General features: G+C 62.2%; 1 protein-coding gene across 1 annotated transcript in view; it reads right to left on the bottom strand.

Moving 5' to 3' along the window:
• The window catches only part of DYNC1H1 (dynein cytoplasmic 1 heavy chain 1), a 54,218-nt gene that overhangs the window by 5,980 nt on the left and 32,172 nt on the right, over window positions 1-16,066 (bottom strand). Inside the window, exons 28-57 of the mRNA XM_056113695.1 lie at window positions 15,752-15,852; window positions 14,475-14,634; window positions 14,047-14,290; window positions 13,759-13,942; window positions 13,412-13,624; window positions 12,457-12,695; window positions 12,204-12,360; window positions 11,414-11,641; window positions 11,095-11,325; window positions 10,872-11,012; window positions 10,545-10,778; window positions 10,224-10,430; window positions 9,792-9,913; window positions 9,441-9,606; window positions 7,532-7,695; window positions 7,079-7,208; window positions 5,954-6,087; window positions 5,600-5,714; window positions 5,363-5,524; window positions 5,036-5,250; window positions 4,755-4,959; window positions 4,214-4,387; window positions 4,015-4,134; window positions 3,806-3,926; window positions 2,308-2,503; window positions 2,107-2,224; window positions 1,820-2,035; window positions 1,397-1,609; window positions 1,178-1,305; window positions 93-246 (exon numbers count right to left, since the gene is read on the bottom strand). Coding sequence (XP_055969670.1) covers window positions 93-246; window positions 1,178-1,305; window positions 1,397-1,609; window positions 1,820-2,035; window positions 2,107-2,224; window positions 2,308-2,503; window positions 3,806-3,926; window positions 4,015-4,134; window positions 4,214-4,387; window positions 4,755-4,959; window positions 5,036-5,250; window positions 5,363-5,524; window positions 5,600-5,714; window positions 5,954-6,087; window positions 7,079-7,208; window positions 7,532-7,695; window positions 9,441-9,606; window positions 9,792-9,913; window positions 10,224-10,430; window positions 10,545-10,778; window positions 10,872-11,012; window positions 11,095-11,325; window positions 11,414-11,641; window positions 12,204-12,360; window positions 12,457-12,695; window positions 13,412-13,624; window positions 13,759-13,942; window positions 14,047-14,290; window positions 14,475-14,634; window positions 15,752-15,852 — 5,192 coding nt within the window. The remainder of the gene's footprint in view (window positions 1-92; window positions 247-1,177; window positions 1,306-1,396; window positions 1,610-1,819; window positions 2,036-2,106; window positions 2,225-2,307; window positions 2,504-3,805; window positions 3,927-4,014; window positions 4,135-4,213; window positions 4,388-4,754; window positions 4,960-5,035; window positions 5,251-5,362; window positions 5,525-5,599; window positions 5,715-5,953; window positions 6,088-7,078; window positions 7,209-7,531; window positions 7,696-9,440; window positions 9,607-9,791; window positions 9,914-10,223; window positions 10,431-10,544; window positions 10,779-10,871; window positions 11,013-11,094; window positions 11,326-11,413; window positions 11,642-12,203; window positions 12,361-12,456; window positions 12,696-13,411; window positions 13,625-13,758; window positions 13,943-14,046; window positions 14,291-14,474; window positions 14,635-15,751; window positions 15,853-16,066) is intronic.

Genomic DNA, 16,066 nt, shown 5'->3' with positions numbered 1-16,066 from the left:
CATAGTGCCCCTACAGCCCCCGCAGAGGCGCGGCACACCCCCATTGTCCCGCCCCTCCTCGCCGGCAGCCCCGCCCAGGACTCGGCACACACCTGGACCAGCAGCGGGTTCCCAAACCTCAGGGCGCTCTCCAGGTTCTTCCTGAAGGCGTCGTCCAGGAAGCTGGTGCGCGTGATCTTCCGGTCCTTGTACTCGTTCATGATAAACTCTGTGGCCTGTCCAGAGGGGTCGATGATGAGCGGGTACCTGCGGAGGGGACAGGAGAGCGGGTCAACCTCGCCATGTGGTGCTGTCCACACTGCCAGAGTGCAGGGGGGCTCGGACCCTTGATGCAGACCCCCAGCGTCTTCCATCCAGACCCCTCCTTGTGGCCACAGTGCCACCTCTGTCTGGGCCACAGGGCCTGCTCCCAGTACCCTGCACAGGCCTGTGAGGAAGTCAGACTTCGGGTTTTGGGTGATGCTTGGGGCTCACTCCTGGCTCTGCACTCAGGAATTACTCCTGGTGGGGCGGGGTGGGGGGGGACCATATGGGATGCTGGGGATCAAACCAGGGTCGGCCACGTGCAAGGCAAACACCACCACTGTCCTGTCCCTCTGATCACACTGCCCGAGGCTGCCAGGGCTGCTACCAACCACAGGCAGCTTTGCAGACAGCATGGCCTCTGCTGATCGTGGGGTGGTCGATGCCACAGCAGACGTTTCCAAGCCAGGGAACGGGCACAGGAGGGACTAGTCCGGCTAGTCATGTGGTCAAACAAATCTTTCATGTTAGTTTTTGGGTCACACCAGCCTCTGTGTTTAGCAGTCGTTGCTGCCGGGCTCAGGGAACCACATGGGATGCAGGGACTGAACCTGGCTGGCCGTGTGCAAGGCAAGCGCCCTACGTGCTGTGGCATCGCTCTGCCCCCCAGAACACAGCTCAGAGGGAAGGGCCCAGGGGCTGCACGTGGAGGCCCAGACTCCCGCGGAGAGACCCAGAAGCAGCCCCCACACCAAGCAAGACGAGGACAACTCAGGGAGCACGCGCTTCCACACGAGGCTCCGGGTCAGTCCGTGTGCTGTGGCCCAGCCACCCCAGTGCGTGTGGATCCTCTACACCAGCACGGGCGAGACTGAGAGAGAACGGGATGGCCTCCACACACCAAGGGGCGCAACACCCCGCCCGCCAGCCTCACCTGTTGAAGCGCTTCAGCATGATGGCGTTCTCCGTGCACAGGTCGTCGGCAGGCAGCGAGCTGGCCTGCCAGCGGAGCCGCTCGTCGGCGTTGGAGAGATACTCAGTCCTGGCGATGTCTGTGCGGAACTGCGGGGCAGGGGGAGCGCGTGAGTCCCGGGCCACTCCCCGGGGGCCCCTTGGCCCTTGGCCCCTGGCCGGCAGCCAGGCGGGGACCTACCTGGATGTTGGCTTGCTGTAGGTGATGGGACCAGGTGGTAAACAAGTTCTGCCGCATCTGCTGGTCGAAGTAGCCGGCGTAGGCGATGAAGGCCGCGGACAGGAGGCAGTCCCCGGCGATGGTGGACATCTGGTTCTTGAAGGTCTCGCTGGTCTTCTCCCATCGCTCTCGCTCGGCAGACAGGCTCTTGAGAAGGGCTGTGCTCCGGTTCACCTGGGCGGGGACCAGACACGGGCTTGGTCAGCTGACGGGGCTTAGCATCACCTTGGTGTAAAGGGCCCAGCGGCCACACTGAACAGTCTGGGTCAGGTCGGGCCGGGGGAGTGGCCGCAGGAACTGCATCCGGGACTGAGGAGCCTGGTGAGCGGGGCGATGGACTGCATGGGCGGGAGGCAGGGGGCAGCAGGCGCCCGAGCCCCTTACTTTGGCCTCCACGGCGGCGAGGTCGGCCTTGATGGCCTGGGCCTCGGAGATGAGCACGGCGTACTCCTCCTTGTAGCGCGCGATGCTGGCCTCCAGGTCGCGGATCATCTGCTCCACCTCGTTGGCCTTCTGCTGGTTGTCCTTGGCGTCGTCCTCCAGCTTCTGCAGCTCGTTGCGCAGCGGCTCCACGCGCTTCAGCATGTCTGCGTAGTTCAGCTGCAGGGACAGGGCCGGGACTCAGCTCTGGGCACGCGGGCAGCCCTGAGCCCGGGCCACGGCGCCCTCACCTGCGCGATGGCCCACTTGACCATGGGACCGCAGGCCAGTGATGCCCGGTTCACGATCTCGTAGTTGTAGCTGGGGTTGGACATGTAGTTCTTCTTCATCTTCTCCCGAATGGCATCGCTGCGAGAGACGGGCGGGCGGCGGTGAGCGCCGAGGGGCCGGCGGCTCCCGGGCAGCCTGAGGCGGGCGAGCCGCTGCCTCACCTAATCTCCTCGGCGGAGAAGTTGACGATGGTGGGGATGAAGTTCTCGCGCATGATGACGGAGCGGATCTGCTTCCAGTCCGTGGTGCTCTCGCCCAGCAGCAGGCAGATGGACTCGAGTGCCAGCTTCACGGCCGCGGGGGGGTTGGCCATGGAGCGCACCTCCACCAGGTGCTGCTTCTTGATGGACTTCACGGCTGCGCGAGACGGGCGGCTGGGTGCCCACTCCCCCTCGGCTTCCACGGCTGACCCTGCTCGCTGACCTCACCCGTCCCCTTCCTACCCCACTTTCCTCCCTGGAGACGGGGGCCTCTTCGTGCTGGGGCTGGGAACAGAGCCTGTGGCCCTCCCCAAACCCTCCCTGCGCCTGCCACTTCAGTGTGTGTGATCTCGCCTGCGGCCACATCCAGCAGGGCACTGGGGCTACTCTGAGCTCATTGCCGGGGATGGAGTCCTGCGACACCTGCATCCAGCCACGGAGCTGCTGCCTGACCCTTACGTGCATTTACAAGTGTCATTTAAGCAGATACTTTCCATCAGCTACAATTAAAAGCACCACCTAAGAAGAGACCTGGAGATTAACTGCAAGACAGCGCCTGAATTCTGTGGCGGGGACCAGGGTGAGGCCAGACTCCAAAGCCCTCTGGGCAACCTGGGGCTCTGCCCAGGCCACTTCCGGGGAAGCTCGTGCTCTTTCCTGCCCTCAGGTGTGCCTGGTGGTGCCAGGGCTGGGAGCCCAGATACATGGCAACTACACGAGTGTCTTTGCTACGTGTTACTCCAGACTCCCCTGAAACACTCTGGCCTGTAGAACCCAAGCAAGGCCCGAGTCTGACCCCAGCACTGCACAGTCACACCACAGGCTCAACGAGGGGCCTCCTGGGTTACCCCAAGTGCCCTACATTAAAAAAAACAATAATTGGGCTGGAGCGATGGTATAGCAGGTAGGCTCATGCCTTGCACGTAGCCAATGCAGGTTTGATCCCCAGCATCCCATATGGCCCCTGAACACCACCAGGATGGAGTCTTGAGTGCAGAGCCAAGAATAACCCCTGAGTATTGCTGTAAAGGTAAAAGGTAAAGGCCCTCCCGTTGATCGTCGATTTGCTCGAGCGGGCCCAGTAACGTCTCCATTGGAGACTTTGTTGTTACTGTGTCTGGCATATCGAATACTCTCGGTAGCTTGCCGGGCTCTCCGAGAGGGGCGGAGGAATCGAACTCGGGTCGGTCATGTTGGCCGCTTGTAAGGCGAACGCCCTACCCGCTGTGCTATCGCTCCAGCCCTAAGTATTGCTGTGTTACCCAGAAACCAACCAAACACCCCCCCCCAATCAAAAACATTTAAAACAACCCCAAAATAAGAACCTAAAAACCGAAACAGTATAGATCTAGTCTTTCCTCCCCAGGTGACCTCAAGCAAGGCAAAGCGTCCCGTCTCCCTGTTCTTCTGTTCCACTTTCTCGGGGCTTGGGGACAGGCTCCAGAGAGGTGGCACCCACCATTCTGCGCCTCGATGACGGCCGGCTCCACCTTGTCCAGGTCCTCCTTGACGCTCATCTGCTTATCCGCGATGACTTCCTGCTGCTTGTGCAGCTGCTCCTGGATTTCCTGGCTCATGACCTGGAGGGAGGGGTGCTTAGCTGGGCCGCCTGCGGCCCGTCCCCGCCCGCAGCCCCTCGCCAGACCCGCAGCCCGCCGAGGCAGGCACCTTCTTCTTCTCGGCCTCCTGCTGGTCCTTCACCATCTTCTTCAGCTTGTCGTTGGCGGCCGCATTCTTGACCTCCAGCTCCTGGCTCTTGATCCTCAGGTCCCGGCGCAGCTCTTCCACCTGGAGACAGACAGACTGGTCAGCCGAGGGCCGGGCACGCGGATGGGCGGGTGCGGCTCTCCCGGCCGGCGCAGGGCACCTGGTCCACGGTCTCCTTGATCTTCCGGAGGCCGACGTTCAGGTGCATCTGCTGCTCCTCCAGCTCGCTGCGCTTCTCGTGGAAGAGGTTGGCGTAGTGGTTGATGAAGTCCAGGTAGTGGCGAGGCGTGATGGCCATGGTCCTGCCTCCGCGCTTGGCCAGCCGAGCGTTAGCCTTTCAGAGAAGAGTCGCCGTGCCACTGCCCTGCCCCCGGCAGCTCTGCCAGAGTGCGGGGGAGCGGGTGGCCCTCGGGAGGGACACGCTGGCCGGGCTCTGTCTGACACCTCCTGAGACGGTGGGGCAGCTCGGGGACGAGGCCAGCAGGGTGCTGGCGGGGTGGAGGGCTAGAGTGGGATCCACGATGCCGCTCCCACGCGCCTGCTTGGTCTCCACCAGGGGGGACCATACCCACGGCCAGCAGGTCTCGCCCTGAGTACTCCGCAGAGCCCTGGCCGCAAGAGGGACGCAGAATACTCCCAGCTGCAGGCCAGCAGGGGTGGCGTTCCCCAGGAAGGGGACAGGCTGTCTCCGGCAGACCCACCTGGTGCAGCGTCTGGTGCACGAACACGCAGCTGTTGACAATGGCCTCCCGGTGCGAGGGCGGCTGGGGCAGCTTGTCGTACACCACGGGCATGTAGTCGGGCACCACGTAGTTGGGCTTCTCCAGGTCCATCTTGCTGGTGAATTCCTTGCCCACCTGGTAGAGCGCTTCGGTGGACCAGTCCCCGAACCAGTTCAGCACACACCTGAAGGTTGAGACGCCAGACCTCAGCCCAGCTGCCCCGCGGCCGGGGCTTGCCTGGGGCTAAGGAGGGGGCGCACCTGTTGAAGAGGGCAGGGGAGGTGGCGGCCCGGTCCTTGAGGCCCTCGGAGGACGGGTTCATGGTGAAGACCACGTGCAGGTTGCGGATGACCTGGCTAGTGAACCACCGGTAGAGCTCCTCGTGCGAGTCCAGCATCAGGCCCTCCTTCTGGGCGCCCTCCTTGCACTGCGTCATCAGGGTGGCATACTCGTCGCCCTCGAACAGCCCCGGGACCTGGGCAGCGAGACGGCGAGACTTCCTGGGCCACTGTCACCGCCACCCCGCCAGCACCCGTCACCTCTCTGCCACCACACCCGCCATGCCACGCTGTGCCAGCGCCCGTCACCTCGCCGTTGGCCAGAAGCGTGTTCATCCGCTCCAGGAACCCCGAGTCCAGCACGTTGGACTCGTCCATGATGAAGGCGATCTTCTCGTTCTTGCAGCCGGAGCGCCGCAGCACCACCCTGAGGTCCTCGTCGAAGTCCTCGCCCGTGTACTTCCTGTGCACCTACAGAGCGGGTGCGGTGAGGCCGGCACACTGGGCGCGGCGGGCACCGCGAGGACGCCGGGCGACCAGACTCACCTTGATCTGGTACACGCTCAGTCCGTTCATCCAGGCCACGAAGCGGGACAGCGTGGTCTTGCCCGCCCCGCTGACACCAATCAGAAGCAAGTGGCCCTGAGGCTGCCGGAATATCCTGAAACGTCGGGAGGGCAACACGTCATGCTTCGGACACCTGGGCGGGGCCACTTCCCGACACCACAGTGCCCATTTACTGAGTGGACCTGAGACCAGCCCTCTCCACAAGCTCAGGGGTTCTGGGCTGGGAAACGGTCACTCAGGAGAATAGCACAAGGCTTGCTGTGATTTCCTCACACGCCACACACACACACACACACACACACACACACACACACACACACGAGTGTTTCCTACCGGTCAATTCTGAGCACATGATCTAACACTTCATTAAACAGGACAAGAGGAACGTCAAGTTCTTCTTCGTAGAAGACTTTCAGTCGTGCTTTGACATAATCTCTCAACTCTTCTTGGTCTACTGGGATGTAATCCTGCAAGAAAAAGGTCAGGCTTCAATGACTAGTAAGGAATCACTGGCCTTTATGCCAACGCCACTGATCTTCCGATACAGTAAAAAGCTGAAAAACTGCCCCCAGGATGGAGGACAAGGGGCTGGAGTGTAGCACCAGTCCCATCACCGGCATCCGAGGAGCACCCTGAACACTGAGCCAGGAGATCCCCCACCCCACCCCAGAACACTAGTGGGTGTGGCCCCCAAACAAAACAAGGATGGTTTCACTACAGGCCAGGGCAGAGACAGACATCTACACTGCGGCAGCAGCACAGCAGAGCAGACAGCACACGAGGCAGAGACCCGCAGTGCAGCGCGCACACCGCAAACTCTGAGACAGAGTAACTGAGCTCGGAACAGAGAGAACTCCCAGAGAACACACAGCACTGGGCGACAGTGCCCACTCAGGGAAGCAAGACGGAGCCACAGGAGGAAGGGTTGAATGAAATATTGGGCCGAGCCAGGCACGCTGTGTGAGCCCGTGGGCCCCAGCCCTTCTCTGCCTGCAGGAAAGAGCTGAGAGGTGAGGGCACCAGGCTGGCTTTCCAGCACACGGCTCGGGAGGGTCCCCCCAAAGAAGAGCGCTGGTGTCCCAGAGGGAAGGGGGGCAGGGAGGAAGGTGCTGCCTGTAGGGACGAGGAGTTGATCGAGTCCAGACCGTTCTGACAGGGCAGCCCTTGATGGCCCACAGTGTCCTGTTCCCCTCTTAGGGGTGGCGGGGCCTGCACACAAGTCAGCACCCCACACCCACTTAAAAAAGTCCATCTTCATTTTGGGGCCACACAGTGTTTCCTGGGGTGAGCTGTGGGGCTGTTGCTTCCCTACTGCTCTTTTGTTTTGGTTTGTTTTTGGGCGAGAGCTGGTGGTACTCAGGGGAGCCTTTGGGTCTGGGGCTCAAACCCGGGCTGCCACGTGCGAGGCAACACCCGCCCCAGAAAGACCTCGCTGATGAGGAGCCCCGCGCGCCTCACCTTGGACAGCCAGTTGCTGTAGAGGATGGGCCGGCTCATGGCCTTCTCTTTGTCGATGTTGGGGAAGTGCTTCAGCGCGACCATGTCGATGTTCTCGTCCGTCCAGCGCCGCTCCTCATCCTCCACCAGGCTGTGGGAAGGGGGGTGGGGCGCGGTTAGGGGCCGTGAGGGCCAACAGCTGCATTGGTGGGAACTTGGGTCAAGTCAGAGCCAAGAGAACTGGCAAACCTGCGAGAAGGCCCTGACTGGAAGGGTTGGTCATCCGCCAGTTTTTCCCTCACACGGGCCAGGACCAGCATCCCAATCACACGCCTGGCCCTGATTGCCAAGGCGATCTGCCCTCTCATGGTGAGCCTCTCGGTGTGGGCAGCACCATGCGCCAGTTCAGGTGACAGCGGGCTGCCCCAGAGTGGACCGTGACCGAGGCCGCACAGGGAACGGCTCTGGCCTTACCGGTCTTGGAAGAGACGCAGGGCTTCGTGCGCCCAGATCCGGATGAGCCCTTCGACCGGCAGAGTCTCCAGGGGTCTCAGAGCCTCGAAGATCCCCCTCACCCACCGAGTCATCTCCCGGGGTGAGTAGATGTAGTGGGGCTGGGTGTCCTGTGTGAACCGCTCCTGGGGGAGCAAAAGCAAAAGCGCCTTGATTATCTTCAGACACGGAGAGGCCGAGAGGCCACGGCTGGAACGGCCGGAGCAGCTGGAAGGCCTTGTCCGAGGCAGGCACCTTGTCCCCTCCCCACGTGCTACAGGGAGTTGTATTAACTTGGGCGGGGAGGGTACGTACTCCCAGCTGTGCTCGGGAATCAAGTCTGGTTTGGCCACGTGCAAGACCAGGCCCTATTCTCTCTGTTACTTCACCCAACTTTGATTTGTTTTTACTGTTCTGTTTTCGAGCACACCTGACCGGGATGCGGGCAGACCCCTGGTGGTGCTCGGGACACCACACTGGGCTGTCACCCACCAGCTCTGCCTCCATCTTCTTTCACTTATTTTTCTTTTTGGCTTGGAACCATGCCAGGTGGGGTTCAGAGCTCACTCCTGGCAAGGCCTGGGGGACCATACCATAGGGTGTGGGGACTGAACCTGGGTCAGTCGCATGCAAGGCAAGCACCCTGCCCACTGCCCTATCCCTCCAGGCTCTGCATATAGAAATCCAAGATAAACAATGTTTCCTACAAGGTGGGAGCCTTAGCCCTTGGGCACTGCTGGGCACGGTCTCCAAACAAACGGAAAACATAGACCCTCCTGGGGCCGGGAGATGCTTGAAGAGCTGGAGCTCTGGGCGAGCCGGGGTGGCCCGGCACTCTGTAGAGGACCCTCCCTGACAGAAACGGAACTCCTGAGCGCAAGGAAAATCTTTCCAATGGGTTCAAAAGCAGAAGCAAGGAAACAACAGCACTTAATGACCAAGATTTTGTGGGAAAAAGGGCGAGGCTACAGCTTCCTTAAGCACCAAGAAAACAGAGCCAGAGAGGAAGGAAGCTCATGCCGTGCACCGAAAGAAGCTCGCCTCGGGCCCCCCACCCTGGACACCCCCAGGCTCTGCTGGGAGTAGCCTGAGCACCACCAGATGTAGCTCCAAACAGAAGCAGGCAAACTTCTGTGGCAGAAACGCAGTTTCACAACATTGATAGCAAACAGGGATCAGGGAGGGGAGCAACTGAGGCGTCTGCCTCACACTCCACCCGTCTGGGTCGATCCCCAAGCACCACCGGATGTGGCCTCTGAATAAAAGAAGGGGGGCCGGAGCGACAGCACAGCAGGGAGGGCGTTTGCCTTGCACACGGCTGACCAGGGTTCGATTTCCAGCATCCCTTATGGTCCCCTGGGCACCGCCAGGAGTAATTCCTGAGTGCAGAGCCAGGAGTAAGCCCTGTGCATCACCGGGTGTGACCCAAAAAGCAAATAAAAAAAAAAAAAAAGGAAAGCAAACGAGGGGTGGGAGGTGCACAAGACAGGCCCACTCTCCTCTGGGCCTTGTTCATGGCTGCAGAAGGTGGGACAGAGAAAGCCAATCAAAAGGCTTTTACTGACTGACAGAACCTCACCAACAAGGCACCATGCTCAGGAGGCAGGGAGAAACACTAGGAGAGTATCACTGGCCCGGACCCATGGCTGGCAGGTCCCTGACCAGGAGCGCAGAATCCCCACAAGCATCAGGATGCGTCAGTTTCCAGAGAAACAACCCCATTGACCCACTAGCCAACACCAAGGCCGACAAAAACTAGCCTAAGCATGTCCTTGTCACGTTCCCAGAGTGTGAGGATGATGTACTTGATGGTGCACTTGGGAGAGAGCGCCAGGCCGACAAAGCTCCAAGTGCAGCCCCGGTCTCTGACCAGGAGGGGGCGGGGGCGTACCTGAGACATGGTGTAGAACTCCACCATGGCAGCGGTCAGCGGCTCGGCGTAGGTGCGCAGGGACGGGATGAGCCGCAGCATGGCCCGGTTGAAGGTACCGTAGATCTGTGTCAGCGAGGCGGGGCCCGGGTAGTCCACATACACGACGGGCACGTGGCGCAGGAACCTGTCGGGGTAGCGGTTAGTGTGTCTGCAGGAGAGCCCAGCCCCGCCCCACCCTGCCGGAGTCATGGACACAGGCTTCCCGTCACTGCAAGCGAGGCGAGGCGTGAACAGCTGCAGAGCAGAGAGAGCCCAACCACGGCTGCCGGCCCGCCACCTGTGAGTGGCCGGGACAAGCAGCACTGTCACCTGTGCGAGAGCGGCTTTCTTCCAGGGTCGGTCGGGGGGTTACAGGCCCCAACAAACTGGATCCTCTCGAGCTTCACCCAGGTCTGGTCGGAGGTCCGGTAGAAGCCTCCGTGCTCCACCATCTGTAGGGAAACAGGTCAGAGGGAGGAAGCGAGAGTCAGAGAGCGAGAGACAGGGAGGGAGGAAAGGACAGAGAGAGAGAGGGAGAGGGAGAGGGAGAGGGAGAGAGTCGTACAGGTTAGGGAGAGAGAGTGTGCGTGTGTGTGTGTTTGAGAGAGAGAACACGTGTGTGCGTGCAAGTGTGTGAGCCCACAATCAGGGAGAGCGTGTGCGCATGTGCACGGGGCGGGGGTGGTGGGGAAGAGAGCGAGCGAGAGCACATAGAGGTCAGGGGAGAGCCCGAGCGTCTCCCGGCCCGGGGGAGGCACCAACCTGTCTGATAAAGGAGATGACCCTCTGCGTCCCGTATTTGTCCATGTCCGGCAGGTTGATTTCGTCGCAGAAAAGCACGAGCCACTTGCCCAGCTGCACGGGCGCCAGCACGACCCCGTTGGGCGTGCGTCTGTACTCGCAGTAGTGGTCGAAGGTCTTCAGCAGGAGCTCAGGCGTGGTGGCGCTCGAGAAGTTCAGGCCCACGACCTTTGGGAGGGCGAATCCGGGGAGATGAGGATTCCACGCCTGCACCCAGGAGCTCCCCACACCCCGGGCGGTCCCTCAACTCCATCTGCACCTGCACCCCGGGCGGTCCCTCACCTCCATGTCAGGAAGGGCCCGGAGAGCACTGAAGAGTGTCATGGTCTTGCCGGAGCCAGGGGGCCCGCACAGGACCAGCGGCTTGTGCTCGGCCAGCCAAGTATACAGCAGGGCTTCGTGGCGAACCGTGTCCAGTGTGGGCACCACCACATCGGGAGCTGCCACCTTGTGTGTCTCCACTTCGATCTGGGGCACCTTGGCCTGCCAGGGCGCCCACTCCCCGCTGATGGACACCTGGAGGAAACGCATAGGCCTCAGCCGCGCCTGTTCCCGCGCGCGTGGGCCAACACCCCTTTCAATAGGCCCGAGACAGCCGGAGCACCCTACCTCGAAGTCGATGATGGGGACGTTGGGCGTGGCGGGCAGCGGCACCGTGGTCACTCTCCGGATGTACTCCCCCAGCTCCGCTCGCATCTTGAGCCTACTGTCCCCGCACAGGGACCAGAGGATGGCGTAGACCAGGTACCGCTGTGGGAGGAGGAAGCACAGGCTGGCGAGGCGAAGGGCTCGGGGGGTCCCCGGCCCGGGCGGGAAGGGTCCCCGTGCCCACCTGGATGTAGCGCTCCAGCTGCTCGATCTGCATGGGGAAGTCGGGGTGGTTGGCGTTGTACTGCGCCACGTTGCGGCAGGCCTGGTGCAGCATGGAGAAGAGCGCTCCCAGGCAGCGCAGCCGCGTGGCGTCCATGATGTGCTCCAGCTTGAAGGCGTGCTCCAGCGCCTTGGTCACCAGCCCGTTGGAGGTGAAGTACGGCTGCATGATGGTGGCCGCGTCCCGCTGGATCTGCGGGGGAGGCGCCGACGCCCCGTCAGCGGCCTGGGGCCCGCCTGGGGGTGGGATACGCGCGGCCGCGGCCCTCCCCGCCCCGCACCTGCAGCATGGGCGACGCCGCCTCCTCGCCCTCGTCCTCCTTGCCCTTGCGCCGGCGCTGCGCCTCCTCCTCGCCCTCGTCCAGCGGGATGCTGCGCAGCCGGGCCAGGAAGTTGTTGAAGATCATGTCCGTGCTCAGCACGTCCTCGCTGAACCACACCATGCCACAGCGCGACACGGTGGCCAGCGTGGCGTACTTCAGGTCCTGCACCTCGAACATGATCCGCACCTGCGGGAGGAAACCCGAACCCGTGAATGAGCCGACGTCGGCCACCACTCCCACCCGGGGACCCCGCGGCACGCTCAGCCTCCGGGGCTGCTCCCCGGACCACGGGGATGTCAGTCGGGGTGGCCGAGGGCCCGCTGCGGAGCCCACACCTGGGGGGACACGTGTGAGGGCCACCCCCAGGGTGACAGCGTGAGAAGAGGCCCTGAGCAGTGGCCTGTCCTGGGAAGGGGCTGAGGAATGAGCCCCAGAACAGGCTCCCGCGGCCGCACGGGTCCCAAGCACGCAGTCCCCCTCCAGCCACTTGGCCCCGTTCGCTGACCCCAGACCCACACTTCACTCTGCTCACAGGAGCTGCCCGGCCTAGCTGCTCTGGTCGCCATCTCCCGGAGCAGGGGAACGCCAGCTTAGTTGGCTGCTGTGCCACGGGTCAGAGTAATGCTGTCCTGTCCACCCGTGCCCGCCACGCCCGCCACCTGGCCACTGTCCCCTGAAAGCCGAGCGCCAGCCCCGCCTCAAGTGCCGGCAGGGAATGGGAAAGCTGGCCGCGCCGGTGCCCACTCACGTTGGGCGGGAGGCTGAGGCGCTCCCCGTTGGGCAGGGTCAGGAGCTTGTTGTCGTCCAGCACAGAGTTCAAGTTCTCCACCCACTCGGGGTCCACGTCGCCGTCGAAGATGATCCACTGGCGCTTCTGCAGCTCCCCGCGCACGTTATCGATGATCCTGCGGGGGCCACACGCAGCCACCGGTGAGCAGCCGGGCAGCGGGCCCGCGGGAGGGGCAGAGTCAGGCCCCGCTGGCCCGCGGGAGTGGACTTACTTCCTCAAGACGTGCGTGAAGAGCCCGTCCGTCCACTCCCTGGTGTTGGGGTCCAGGGTCCCGTACAGGTGGTCTTTGCTGATGGCCTTGGGGTCGATGATGTGAGCCACGCCCTCCACGCCCTCGAGCCTCTCCAGAGCCTTGAGCAGCACGCGCCAGGCCATGCTCTTGCCGCTGCCGGAGGGCCCGACCATCATGAGGCCGTGATTGATCTGTGTGATCTGGTAGAGCTGCAGCACCTGCGGAGGGGGGACGGCGCCCATAACCGGTGTCAGAGAGACGCTCCATCGCAGCCCAGGGCACCCGAAGAAATGCTTCTGCCGACCTAAGCGGCAGTCTACTGACAGACACCACCCAGGGCACAGGGAAAGCAGCCGGCAGGGACTCAACAAACAGTGGGAAACGCTGGGAGCCTGGGGGTCAGGGGCTGAACCTAAGACCGGCAGGACGGGCCCGGCGTGGGACCCAGGCTCAGTCTCCAGCTTGCAAAGCTCCAACATTTTCCCGTGAACAGTCTCTAATAGAGACTAATAGAGAAGGCAGCCAGTGCCTTCCGAGCGGAGTGTCTCATACATGGAGCCCTTTGTGCATCCTCCGCAGCATTTCCAGAGACCCCGCATGTCTCACCCAGGTCGGAGGGTCCCCTGCGCCCCCGCCATGATATACCATGGGCACCACAGAATGGTCAGAGAAGGTTGCGGGACAAGGAACTACACCCTATCGGTTAGATTTTCATCTGTTTTAGCTCAGTGGTTTGTTTTGTTTGGGGGCTAGGGCACATGTGGGGGGCAGGGGGGTCAGACCTGGGTCAGCTGTGTGCAAGCAAGTGCCCTCCCCCCTGTATGAGTGCTCTGGCCCCGAGGGCTGTTTCAAGATGGGGACCAAGCCAGTGGGTGTCCGGGAGAGTCCTTGTCTCTTGGAGGAGCACAGGGCTCTTGACGGGACGGGCCCTTACCTTCTCCACCCACATGCCGCCGACCTCCTCTCCGTCTCCGTATGTCAGGTACATCTCCTGACACACCTTCTTCAGCTCCTCCCGCAGTGCGGTCATCTCTCCCCGGTGGTACTGGACCCCGGGGAACACGTCCGACAGGAGGCTGAAGAGCAGTGGGATGTCCTCGGCCACCAGCTTGGGTACCATGGTCTCACAGACGCTCTGGATCAGGATCTGTGTGGGGACAGGGGCTGAGCCTGAGAGCCTGGCGCACACCACTGTTTCCAGAAGGTTCCTGACTCACAATGGCCCTCAAGCAAGCGGTGAGACCAGCAGTCCCGGCCCGCTCAGCCCTCTGGTGCACCAACCTCTTGCTCAGGCAGGTTCTCGGCGATCTCCCCTTCGTCGACCGCCTCGCCTCGCTCTTCCTTCTCCCTCTTGATCCTCTGAATCCGCTCTCTCTTCACGTTGCCGGCACTCACCAGCACGCTCTTCAGAGCCCGGAGGCCAAAGTCGTAATGGCTCTGGGACGACAGCTGCTCGTCGCAGAGCCTGAAGCGAAGGGTCCCTTCAGACGGCGGGGCCGCGCGGGGCCTCTCCCCAGCAAAGCCAACCCACCCCTGCCCCGCAGACGCCCCAGGGGCCCAGGCACTCACTTGAAGAAGGGCACGATCTTGTTGGCCAGCACCTCGGCCGTGCGGAAGCCCTGGGAGTACAGCATGACCTGCGCGATCAGCTGCCGGTCGGGCTTGGTCATGGCCAGGCTCCGGAAGAGCTTCTTCAGGTTGTCCGGCAGGTTGGACCTGCCCGCGTAGCCGGGGTTCATGGTGATGAAGATGGCCATGTCGGGGCTCACCTTCACCTGCTTGTTCAGCAGCTCACAGGTGATGGGGGCGGCGGCTGGAAAGCGGGGGGCTGTGAGAGGGCGGCACCCCGACCAGACAAGCCGCCCCCGGCCGACCCACGCCCCTACGCCCTCTCGAGTCTGTCACGACCCTCCCCAGGCTGGAGTACAGTCTCCTTCTGGCCAGACGGGTGCTGGGCAGGTGGCGCGGGGCGGGGGAGGAGGGGTCCAGGGCCTTACTCTTGTCGTAGTTGGGGTTGGAGTGCTCGCGCAGCGCCTCCTGGATGCACTGGACCTGCTGGGACACGGCCGACAGCATCCGCTCCTCCAGGCGGTTGAACTCATCGAAGCAGCCCCAGGCACCCACCTGGCAGAGCCCCACAAAGATTCGGCCCATGGCCTGAGGGGGAAGGAAGGAGACATGTGATCCTGCTGGCTCGGCCAATGCTGACTGCATAGCAGCAGGTGGGTGACAGGGCTGCGGCCACTCGGCCAGTCCTTCCAGCACGGTGGGCAGCTCACACCAGCCCTCCGTGCCCATGTCTTCCCCCGACGCGGTCATCTTACTGCACCATTGAGAACGTTTCCCAGGTGCCTGGGAGCCAGCTCAGAGGGCCAGAGAGCAACATGGCGCAGAGGCTGGGTTAGATCATCCCTGCGCTGCAAACATGGACCCCGGCATCCATCGCTGTCGTGGCACTCACCCCAGGAGCCCCTGGGCACTGCTTGAGATACCCCCCAAACCAAAACAAAAACCCCAAGACTTTGATTTCTTTCAAAACTTCTGGGTCACACCCAGTAGTGCTCAGGAGTCGCTCCTGCACTTGCTAAGGGACCTTGGGGTGCCCGCGTGAAATACCCGCATTCAGCTCACTGAGGGTCTCTGCAGTCTCCTTTTTGGAGGGGGACTTTTGGGGCACACACCTGGCAATGCTCGGTGCTCAGGAATGACTCCCAGCAGTGCTCAGGGGACCGTCTGTGGTACTGGGAGTCTGATAAGGACCAGGACCCCCAAAGCTGCAGGAGACGCTCCTGCACGACCATCCCAGGCCCGCCCTAGTTACTCTCAATCGTGGCCATTAAGCATTTGAGAAATGCCCTTGAGAAAAAGGGCGTGAGAAACGGGCCGGCAGGTGGGCAGTGGATGGTAAGGCCCCAGGCTTGATGCTGGCTCAAGGCCACATCACCTCCTCCCGCACTGCTGGGCGTGGCAGCCACAAACCAGAAGGAGGGAAGACAGGCAGTGTCTCCTGTTAGAGGCAGAACCCTGTGTAGGCCCGTTCAGCCTGACCCCACACAACAGTCGGGCAGCTGACCCTGCCAGCCAGGAGGCCAGGAGCTTCTTATTTTGGGCCGCACCGTTGCTTATCCTGGCTCTGACACTCAGGGGTCACTCCTGGTGGGCCGAGGGGGACCATAAGCAGCAGTGGGCTAGAACCGGGCGTAACTGCATGCACGGCAAATGCCTCAAGTCCTCCACTATCCCACTGGACTTGAGGCAGACCCCATAATCTCACCTGGAAATCAAAGGTTTCATCACAGTTGAAAACCAAGACAAACCGTCCCAGTTGATGGCCAAGGGCTTTGACGGACTCTGTTTTCCCGGTCCCAGCAGGCCCTGTGGGGAGACAGGTTTGGGCTGAGCTGGTGGCCACGGCTCAGCCCAGAACCCAGTTCTGCTTGAAGCAAGTTTGAAAAAGACTAAAAGACAGAAGCGGCTGCCAGAAATACAAGCCAAGTCCTTAGCATATGCCAGACCTGTAACTGAGAAATGCTTTTAAATAACCCATTTCATCTTGTTTCTGTTTTGGGGGAGGGGGCGGGGGTCGCAC

The sequence above is a fragment of the Sorex fumeus genome, unplaced genomic scaffold, assembly GCF_029834395.1.
Source record: "Sorex fumeus unplaced genomic scaffold, SorFum_2.1 ptg000022l, whole genome shotgun sequence".
Classification (NCBI taxonomy): Eukaryota; Metazoa; Chordata; class Mammalia; order Eulipotyphla; family Soricidae; genus Sorex; species Sorex fumeus.
Note: the sequence above shows the minus strand (reverse complement) of the source record. Positions and strands in the feature narration are given on the sequence as shown.